The sequence below is a fragment of the Scatophagus argus genome, chromosome 5 (assembly GCF_020382885.2).
Source record: "Scatophagus argus isolate fScaArg1 chromosome 5, fScaArg1.pri, whole genome shotgun sequence".
Taxonomy (NCBI): domain Eukaryota; kingdom Metazoa; phylum Chordata; class Actinopteri; family Scatophagidae; genus Scatophagus; species Scatophagus argus.
Window position 1 is genome coordinate 21,759,367 of NC_058497.1, and position 10,639 is coordinate 21,770,005.

At 42.4% G+C, this 10,639-nt stretch overlaps 4 protein-coding genes and 1 long non-coding RNA gene across 6 annotated transcripts in view; 4 read left to right on the top strand and 1 right to left on the bottom strand.

Moving 5' to 3' along the window:
• LOC124059558 overlaps positions 1-10,639 on the bottom strand; it is a 37,545-nt gene that overhangs the window by 14,853 nt on the left and 12,053 nt on the right. The window lies entirely within an intron of this gene.
• Positions 1,312-2,553, top strand: LOC124059557 (claudin-17-like). The gene has a single exon (XM_046389663.1). It carries the CDS (start codon positions 1,413-1,415, stop codon positions 2,076-2,078), a length of 666 nt encoding a protein of 221 aa, XP_046245619.1. The 5' UTR covers positions 1,312-1,412; the 3' UTR covers positions 2,079-2,553.
• Positions 3,458-4,970, top strand: LOC124059555 (claudin-8-like). Its single transcript, XM_046389660.1, has one exon. It carries the CDS (start codon positions 3,538-3,540, stop codon positions 4,408-4,410), a length of 873 nt encoding a protein of 290 aa, XP_046245616.1. The 5' UTR covers positions 3,458-3,537; the 3' UTR covers positions 4,411-4,970.
• On the top strand, positions 5,677-7,041 carry cldn8.1 (claudin 8.1). The gene has a single exon (XM_046389662.1). The coding sequence runs from the start codon at positions 5,889-5,891 to the stop codon at positions 6,657-6,659; it is 771 nt and encodes a 256-aa protein (XP_046245618.1). The 5' UTR covers positions 5,677-5,888; the 3' UTR covers positions 6,660-7,041.
• LOC124059553 (claudin-8-like) lies at positions 8,676-10,473 on the top strand. Its single transcript, XM_046389656.1, has one exon. The coding sequence runs from the start codon at positions 8,835-8,837 to the stop codon at positions 9,906-9,908; it is 1,074 nt and encodes a 357-aa protein (XP_046245612.1). The 5' UTR covers positions 8,676-8,834; the 3' UTR covers positions 9,909-10,473.

Genomic DNA, 10,639 nt, shown 5'->3' on the forward strand with positions numbered 1-10,639 from the left:
TCTACAGAAAAATACAACACATTTGAGGTATTCGAGTTCACAGCTACAAGTTCTCAGCATGCCCAACTCTGTTTACATTTAAAGGAACTGAACATGTGACGATAGTATCACTCAGCAAACTTGTTCGACGGGCTTAGCAGTTTCTGTTCCTGTTTTATGACCTCTCCTGTTATCTCTCTCTCTCCCTCTCTGTCTCTTTCCCTCTCTCTCCTGCTTCTCAGAAACTGAGTGGCCAACAGGGTGTTACCTTCCTTTAACAGGCTCAAGCTGGAATAAAGGAGTGGCTCTTGCTGAGAGCTGTGAATCCCCTTGTTGTTTTGAAACATTTCCGCCTTATCTTACCAGACAATCTACCTGGTCACGTTTAAAGTATAGCCTCAGTCTTACAGAAAGTCAAAATTGCCATACAGTTACAATATTCAGCTGAAAAAGAAAAAAAGAAAAAAAAATCCACATGAAGCAGACAAGTGACCGACTGATTTTACCCATTTTTGTCTTAGTATTATCGAGATGTGAGTTTTTTTGGTAAACTGAGGAACACTATGTCAATGCTTAATTCTTAATGAACAGAGTTAATGAGCCACACATTTTAAGTCATGTAGAAGTTTATCTGTTTATCTATCAGATTTATTACAAATCCCCGCCAGAAAAAAACACAACCTGGACCTTTCAAGTTAATGTTGACTTCAGTGCAATACACACTGATCCTGTGGCATTGTTTTATTTTATGCTTAAAGCACAAACATGGAAAGACAAAGTGGACAGTTTGTGCAAATGAGATAAAAGTGCTGATTTTCTGAAGAGCTTACATGTGTTTATTTTTGGAAATGGGACCATGTGTGGGCAATGGCAGTGTGTTGCGTTTAAGGGTGACCACAGTTTCAAAGCCATTTATCTCACAACAGGTTCTCTCTGCAGTGTCCTTTATCCATAATGTAAACAGCTGAATTATATGCCAGATCACATGAATCTGGTCACGTAAAGCGGGCACAGTATAGCAATACACAGCCAAAAGCTTCGCACCTCAAAGACTTTTCATGCGGTATTAGATAAATAAACACAATTTTGAACATTTTGATTTTGTCCAGTTGAGTTTGAAGAGGTTTTACAACCCCAAAACAAATAACTAATGCCTTAGGCTCGATCATGTCAAAGACACCAAAACTGAACATGCAAGCTTTTTTCACTAATGCTTGTACATGACAAGTACTGATGAATAATGTGCTAAAATGAAAACAAATGCAGATAAGATTTTTTTAGTCACACCTGGTAGGAATAAAGGTCAACTCAAACCTGTAGGATGACATTGCAAGCATGAAGTATCACAGATTCGCTGCACTGCAAAACAGATTGACTGAGCAGTCTTTACTTTACACAACTGATGAGAGACGACACTGCTTTCACTCTGAGCCATGAGAGCAAAGCTGGAGGTCTTAGCCCTGGTCTTGGGCGTCATCGGCCTGACTGGAACCATAGCTGTCACTGCCCTGCCCATGTGGAGGGTCTCTGCCTTCATTGGTGCCAATCTCATTGTCATGGAGGAACTCTGGGAAGGCTTGTGGATGACCTGCTACAGACAGGCCAACATCAGAATGCAGTGCAAGGTGTATGACTCACTGCTAATTCTCCCACCAGAGCTGCAGGCAGCCAGGGGGCTCATGTGCGTCTCCATAGTCCTGGTTGTCATCTCTCTGTGCATCACAGGATGTGGGACCCAGAAGAGCAGCTGTTGTGATGACAATATGAAAGGCAAGAACGTCACCCTGGCCTTGGCAGGTAGTTCGTTTCTGCTTTCCTTTTTGACCACACTCATACCGGTCAGCTGGGTGGGCCATACGGTCATCAGGAATTTCTACAACCCAACAGTGCTGGATTCTGAAAAACGGGAGCTGGGGGAGGCCCTGTTCATTGGCTGGGCCACTGCAGGTGTTCTACTGATCACCGGGATCATCCTTCTGTTCAGCTACTGCAAACGCAGATCAAAGGAGGAAGAGCTCTACAGTGTACCCTATGCAGCAGACAGCATTCCCTTGAAGAGGACACCATCCAGCTCTCATAAGAGTCAAGAATATGTGTAAAGAACTGTATCTTGCTGCCTGAAATTAATGTGCACATTCGTCTTTACACGAGATTACACCACTCATTTGAAAGACGGGGCCCAAGGAAGGTCGCAAGTTGACATCAATGCAAATTTTGTATAAAATGCATTTGTCTTTAAAACCAATGCACACATTTTAAATCACTCTGACTGTTTAAATGACTAATGAACTTTGTGTTTGTATTGCATGATAAATGGTTCAAATCCTTCAGATGTACACATGAAACTATCTGGTTATACTTATTTGCTGGCAATGTGGACAGTACAACATTACAAATGGGTTTTGCAATTTTATGCTAATGTACCATTTTTATTGTGCTTTCATATGACTGTGGTTCTTGACTCTCAAGTTTCACTTTTAGTTGCTCACTCATACTTAATCATACTGATTTGTTCATGTCTCTTGGCCACATCTACCTAGTCAACAGTAATGAATAAAAGTTGATTGTATATTTGCTTGTTTCACTGCATTTTTTTTCTTTGTCATTTGATTAGCTCTAACACACTCCCCATAAACCTTTAAGTAACCACAGTTAACATTTGAGATATTCCACTAGTCCAGATACTTTTCAGTTATTTTTCTTGCACTAAAATCTAAATGCATCTCAATGGTAAAAAAGTGCATGCACCTCTTGTCTACAGACAGTCTTCCTGTGTCAAACAGGGCTCAGGAGGGCGAATTAGTGCGACAGTGACAAGGTGAGAACTGCTGGCAAACAGACATTATTGTGTTACACTGAAACCAATGCTCCTCAAGTTTCTGTACTCCACACCTTTTTATCAGCTCAATTTACATGTAAAGGAGGAGACAGTTTGCCATTTGTTATCATCCCATAAGCTTTCAGTTTGACGGAGACTACAGATTCATAGCTTCACACATTTTTGGACATGAAATAAAGACGCTGTTTTTTCTCGTCTCACATAATATTGTGTATCAAAAATCTGAACAATTCATTTTAGAGATAAGAAATGACACACATTTAATTGGTTAATTTTAGCTCCAAGTTTGTAATGACAATTAAATGTCTGTATATTTTAAAGTACATTTGTAGCCATTTTGTTTGTTATTCCAATGAGTGTAAGTTACAACATGTGTTGAAGTATCCCTAGACTAAACTTTAAAACAGAAGAAACATACTTTAATCAACTGTAACTTTATACAGTGACTTAATTTGTTCTTGATTAAGTATTCTAATCACAAGACCAAATGGTTGATTGTTAGCAGTAGCCATCGTATTTGCATTCAAAACAAAGAGCACTCTTTGGTGTGTCACTGTGTATCTGGCTGTAATGCAGCTCAACCAGTGAGGTTGCATTGTATCGTCGGCATTTTTTGTGGGTGTATAAGTTCCTTGACTTGCTCTTCCCCTCAGATTTGCTTCTTGAGCTGTGAGAGTGTGGCCAAAGCTTTATCTTTGGCTCACCGTGTGATAGCCACAATGGCTTACACTGCTTACAGCGGCTACAGCAAACCACCTCAGTCTTACGTAGGCTCTTACTATGATGAAAAGCAGGCCAAGGCCTATGCAGATTATCAAGACTCTGTTTATGAGGAAAAAAAGAGACTCGAGAAGAAGGACCGTCGGGAGGCCATCTGCTGTGAGGTAGTGGCCCTCATCATTGGTTTCATCGGACTAATTGGAGTGGCAGCCGTGACAGGCTTGCCGATGTGGAAGGTAACAGCCTTCATTGAGGAGAACATCATTGTCATGGAGACCCGCTGGGAAGGTTTGTGGATGAACTGCTACAGACAAGCAAACATCAGGATGCAGTGCAAGGTGTACGATTCTCTGCTGTTTCTGCCCCCTGACCTCCAGGCTGCTAGGGGTTTGATGTGTAGCTCTGTGGCCCTGACCTCTTTCGCCCTCATTGTTGCGGCTGTGGGGATGAAGTGTACCAAAGTGGTGGACCATCGGGCTCGTACCAAGCATGTTGTTCTTGTGGCTGGGGGCTGTTTGTTCCTGATGGGCTGTATTACTACCCTAATCCCTGTGTCTTGGACCGGCCATGTCATCATCAGGGATTTCTACAACCCTCTGCTGATCGATGCCCAGCGCAGGGAGCTCGGGGAGGCTCTTTACATTGGCTGGGTGACCTCAGCTTTGCTTTTCACGGCTGGAGTGATCCTGCTGTGTCGTCATGCTCCCCGCACCCAGGACCCAGATGAGAGGATTGTGTACAACCCTGGGGGAAATATCTACCAACCTGCATACACAAACCAACCATACACGTACCAGCCAGCATATTCCTACCAACCTCCCTACTCTGCACCCCCGCCAGGATCTGTGGCATATACACCAAGTCAGTACTAGAGGGGGAAATTAAATACAGAGACAATTTTGGACTGGATTTTTTTTTTACATAACTTGCCAAGATCTGGCACATTTGAAAGATGAGAATCAACTTTTTAATAACCAAAAGCGTTTACTAGGAAAGGCTTTCATTGTTTTCCCAGAGGACAAAGAGTATTGAAGCGATTAAAATTCATTACAGAACTGATTGTTTTGACCACGATGAACTGTGCTTGATTACTACTTTGTTTCCATATGCTTAATTTACACTAAATTATATCAGTCATTCAATCATATTTTTGCATTTTTAATTTGCAATACTTCAATAGTTGACAGTTGATATACAGTCTTTGCCAAAATGCTTTTTTGAGAACAAATTATGGGCTAGGTCTTTTTCAGAAAACATACTTCTAAAAGATTTGTGTTCATTTCAGTTTTGTTGTAATTGTATTGTACTTTTAGATGATAGGCCAACTATAAGGTCAATTGTGGTTTGCAATAAAGGATAAAGTTCAGAAGAAAAAGAGAATTTCATTTTTCCCTTTAAATTAAAGGATTTTTATTAAAATCACTAAAATGGATCAAGGGTGAAAGGTGCTAAAGTTTGACTGGAATTCAAAAGTTTTTACTGAAACTGCTCAGGTTTCACCAATTGTTGTGTAAGTTAGGTTGCTTCCTTTGTTGTCAGTGGAAATGTGCCTAAACTGGTAAAGCCAGACTGTTCACATAGATCCACCCACAATACAAACCAGCCAAGAGATTTAATTTCAACCAAGCCAGAGCTGCAACTGACAGCTTGTTCCTGACACAGACACTGAGACACAGACCAGAAATCCAATACTGACACTGACACATGGGTACACAAGCATTATTCTCATCCCAAGACTCACACACTCACTCTCTCTCTCTCTCTCTCTCTCTCTCTCTCTCTCTCTCTCACACACACACACTCTCACTCACACACACACACACACACTCTCTCTCACACACACACACACATACACACACACACACACACACACACACACACACACACACAATGGTGTAGAACAGCTAATTCCTTACTCTTCTCAATACTAGGTCTTTACCCTTTTTACGCACATAGCTACTAATGAACTGGTTAACTTAAGAATTTGCGCCCTTGTTAATAAACATCCTTGACTTCCTTGTCAAGTGTGCTCTGTGCTCTGAGAATGTAAATGGAGACTTCTGAATAAACAAAGTCACAGTTTACAGGAGCTCCTGTGGAGGGTGTACAAAGAAAAAAAAAGGCCTGGGGGATTCTGTTTCATAGCAACGAGTTACAATTCGCACCCCTCCCATTCTGGCGTCCTGTCCATAGGGAGGGGGCAGTGCAGGTGTACATCAACCTGCTCCTCCTCCTCTTCCACAGGGAGGCAAAGCCACTTGATAGAGGGAATCTGCTGCTTCCTGCTATAGTCACAACGGGTCTGAACTTTATTGTATGAATGAGCTTGGAGAAATAAGAGAAGGACAGGATGGCCAACGCAGCACTGGAGATGGTGGGTCTATTATTGACCCTGATTGGACTGATTGGGGCAGCAGCAAGCACTGGGATGCCAATGTGGCGAGTCACAGCCTTCATTGGGGAGAACATCATTGTTTTTGAGACCCGCTACGAGGGTCTTTGGATGAACTGTTTTCGGCAGGCTGACATCAGAATGCAGTGTAAGGTGTACGACTCTCTCCTGGCCCTGTCCCCTGACCTCCAGGCAGCGCGGGGCCTCATGTGCTGCGCTCTGGCACTGAGTGGTCTAGGTCTGTTGATCAGTTTGATGGGGCTGCAGTGCACGTCGTGTATCGAAAACAATGATCGGGCTAAGCGACTGGTCCTCATCACTGCAGGAAGCATGATCATAATGGCTTGCATCTGCGTCCTTATACCGGTGTCCTGGACAGGTCACGTCATCATAAGGGACTTCTACAACCCCTTGCTGATCGATGCTCAGCGCAGGGAGCTTGGAGAGGCTCTGTACATTGGCTGGGTGTCCTCGGCTTTCTTGTTCGCTGGAGGATGTATGTTTTTTTGTTGCAATATTCAGTCTGAAGGCAAATATTCAGAGAGGTATGTGTACTCAAGGAACTCTGACTACATGGCCTACCCTCCACAGCCTTTACAGCCTCAGCCACTGGTGCTACTCCCCCAGCCACAACCCCAGCTTCAGCCAGTGCTGTCAAGACATCCATCAACCAATTACAGCTACCACTCTAGATACCCTTCTGTACGCAGCGGGGTGGCTTATCTCTGAACACTTAAACTGACTGAGGTAATGATGATCACAGGCATGGTCACTGTGTCCAAGGTAATTTCTTATTAACACATTGGCAGTGCAATCTATGACACATTTCAAATTTCACATTTCAGCTATTTCAAAATAAAAAAAACACACATTTCCATAACTACACTGATTGTGAATGCGAATGGATAGGACTGAAATGGCTATACAATTTTTTATCACTCTTTTTTACATTATTTGAGGAGAACTTAATGTCTTGTTAAAGAGCACTAGTTTTGTTTTTGTTTTTTTCCAGAAGAAGAAGAATCACTTTTATACACACAAAGAATTCATCTTCTGCATGTAACCCATCCTTAGTTGAACACACATGCAACACCCAGCAAATTACATGCAGTGAAACACACAGGAGCAGTGTGCTGCATCAAGCGCCCGGGGAGCATATTGGGGGGTTAAGTGCCTTGCTCAAGGGCACATTAGCCAGCTAATGGAGGAGCTGGGGAGCATTTTTATCACATTAATGACTCCACCACACCCAAATTTTTGACTGTCCGGTGGGGGAAATCGAACCAGCGACCCTGGTCACAAGCCGCTTCTCCAACCTCTAGGCCACGGCTGCTCCCGAAGATCGTGATATCAAAGTATATCATAATTAGATTTTTACTGTGAAAGCCAGTTCCATTTCTTGTATGTGTGTTGTATAATGTATACTATCAGCCTTATTTTTTGTATAGTAGGTTATCCATTTTGCATATTGATGTTGTATATAACAAATTATTTACCCTTTAACCCCTGTAATGCAGCACGAGTGTATTTGTATTTACTGCTAACTTTTCTCTTGACACATACTGTATAACTCAGCTACATGTAGTCACACACATCAATACTCCAGATATTTCAACCCTCAAACTGTGCCTGAACACACGGATCAAAACAACCTCTCACAGACACCAAACCACCAGACACACACAGTGCTCACACGTCACTGGTCTTTTTTTTTACCAGTTTAACCAGTTTAACCAATATTAGACACAGGATCCACAAAGGCAAAACTACGGCAGCCATGTTACATTTGCTACCCTTAGGACTGACTGTGGGACAATTACAGAGATGTGTGTTTAAAACTCAAAGCATTTTGTGTGTGTCTGTTTAATCAGAAAACATTAGTGAGTCTTTGTTTAAGTTTGGTATAATCCCCCGGAGCGCTTGGAAACCGATGGAAGCTGAACAAATGGCTAAGTAAACAGGAGATTCAGGTTTAAGACTGATTGTTAAAGGTGTGGAAACTGCACTGGACGACGTATTTGTGAAGAAGACAGAGAGACAACCTGACAGCACTGTCATGTGATCTGAATTTGCAAGTCACTTTGAATGGACATACAAAGAGCTTTAGACCAAACCTTGTCTGGTTCATTTCCGGGTTGATTCTAGAGTCACATGTCTGAGCAATGACAGAACATTTCTGTGTCTGTCCAGTAAACTATACTGGTTAGTGAGATCACTTTTAACATTTTCATGCAGAAAAAGAAAACCTGCAGACTGTAAGGCTCTCTCACAGTAAAATTAAAGCAAAAGTCATTTGCTCTTTCATACTGAATATATTTGATGATGTAATTAAGTTATCTTTTTCTGTTGCTGAAACCACAGTGAAATCAAAATAAACAATCATTAACTGCATTCGTACTCAGCGATGTAATTTTCCTCTCTGCTCCATCACCATGAAAGTCATCTATGCTCCCATGTGGACAGCAAAGGATCTGCAGGAGCTTGTGTACAACATGGCATATTTGTTTGATTCTACTTTTTTTAATCAAATATTGTTACGGAGAATAAAAACAAGGCGAGTGATAAACACTTGCTGTGAAGTGTTTCAAGTATTTCTGGTGTATCTTGTTGGTGTTTACTGCTGGAGAAGCTGATGGCACAGATATACCACTATAGCCAGAGGAACCATAAACACAAAATAAGCAGAAGTCCTCTTTACCCGCACTGCTCTGAGCCAACCAGGTGACCGCAAAGCATCTTTCCCAAACAAACCACCCCTTGTAGCTTACAAACTGCGTCAGATGAGAAGCTTCTCGCTGCCTTGGACACATCTCTGTCTTAGATCCTGAGATCTTCAGAAGTTGTCGTCAACGTCAGCTAACCTAAACCTGAATTTGGACATAGCTCAATTCTGTACGCTGCACAATGGTTCAAGGTGTTTCGGAGATAGCTGCAATGTGTGTCGGTCTGATTGGACTGATAGGGGCGGCGGCTACTACAGGGATGCCCATGTGGAAGGTGACAGCTTTCATTGGGGAGAACATAATTGTGATGGAAACTCGCTGGGAAGGCTTGTGGATGAACTGCTACCGACAGGCCAACATCAGGATGCAGTGTAAGGTGTACGATTCCCTGCTGTTCCTGCCCCCGGAGTTACAGGCAGCCAGGGGTCTGATGTGCTGTTCTCTGGCCTTGTCGGGGCTCGGGCTCCTTGTGGCTCTGGCAGGAATGCGGTGTGTTTCCTGTTTTCAGGGTAATGATTGGGCTAAGACCATTATCCTGATGGTTGCAGGTGGTATGCAGTTCCTGGCCTGTATCTGTGTCTTCATCCCCGTGTCATGGACGGGTCATGTCATCATTACGGATTTTTACAATCCTTTGCTCATTGATGCCCAGCGGAGGGAGCTGGGAGAGGCTCTCTATATCGGTTGGGTTACGGGGGCCTTCCTCTTTGCCTCAGCCATGTTGTTCGTCTGCCGCCGCATGCCTTCACAAAAAGGCTCGTTCAATGTGTACCACCGAGGCAACTTGCTCAGCTACAAACCAGCAGCCAACAGACCAACTCCAGTGAGTTATCATCCTATCTCGACTCTTTCCAGCCTCCAATCCACTGTATTCCAGCCTTCTCTGCAGAACGGTAGCTCTGCTGGACAACAACTTGCCACACCGCTGCAAAACATCCCTCAAGTAATGACAAATAATGAATCACTAATCAATCCTCATGTTGTTTATAACCGGAGTCTGCCTGAGAATACGTCGTTGCTATATCAAGGTAGCATTGCTCATCATTCCTCTATGCAGGGTTCAAACCACGTTGGAAGCCTCTATACGCCAGGCAACTCATTGTACATGAGCCAAAACACTACGCCATATTCACTGGGGAATACCAGCAATCCCAGTTTCTATCCAGTTCCACACACTCCTATTTTCATTGGATACAAAGAATCAAGAATTCAACCAGGGTCTCTCAGCGGGAACAGTCATAGTGTGTACATATAAAGAAAAATCCTGAGTGAGTTCCGGTAGCAGTTTAAACTTTACAAATTCAAGCATTTTCTTTTATCATCACAAGTGAATTTAAACTGCTACACATTTGAGGAAAGATGGAGGTAAATTATGTTATCTGCTTTTATAAGGATTATCTAGATGCACAGGCTACTTAGCATTTTCAACTTTTTTTCTTTTTTACTATTAATACACTTTGTATATTTTGTGTTGTGCTAGAAAAGGGGGGGTTACTGGAACAGCCTGAACATAAATAATGTTGTTGTTTGTGTGATGTTTTTTCATGAAGCTCTGGCATGGACATACTTTTCCCAAAACAGCAAGACTATGAGAAATCATCTGTTTGGAACATTACAGCCTTATGGTTTGTTTCTTTGTGACCATCTGTTCATCATATTTTTAAATTTGTTGTACATGTGTCCCTGCTTATTGCCCATGTCTGCTGTTAGGATTGGCTCTGTGTGGCAGTGCAGAAATAAACATCTCAAATAAGTAAAATAGACAAATTAACGTCAAAGATAAAATATGTTGCACAAAATTAATAAATGTCAAGTGTTTCTTTAACGCCTATTCTTGGTGTGGAAAAAAAGTGGGACGACCTGGATGCAGACACAGAAGGAAGCTATTGAATTGGGTTTGAATATGTAAATCTGCTTTGGATTAACCACAGAAAATAAATCACTTAACAACAGTATTCTGGCAGTTAAAATTCCAGACTATGGTAG

Bases quoted from the DNA above. Each gene is read 5' to 3' on its own strand.
- LOC124059555 (XM_046389660.1), top strand. From the start codon at position 3,538: ATGGCTTACACTGCTTACAGCGGCTACAGCAAACCACCTCAGTCTTAC.
- cldn8.1 (XM_046389662.1), top strand. From the start codon at position 5,889: ATGGCCAACGCAGCACTGGAGATGGTGGGTCTATTATTGACCCTGATT.
- LOC124059553 (XM_046389656.1), top strand. From the start codon at position 8,835: ATGGTTCAAGGTGTTTCGGAGATAGCTGCAATGTGTGTCGGTCTGATT.
- LOC124059557 (XM_046389663.1), top strand. From the start codon at position 1,413: ATGAGAGCAAAGCTGGAGGTCTTAGCCCTGGTCTTGGGCGTCATCGGC.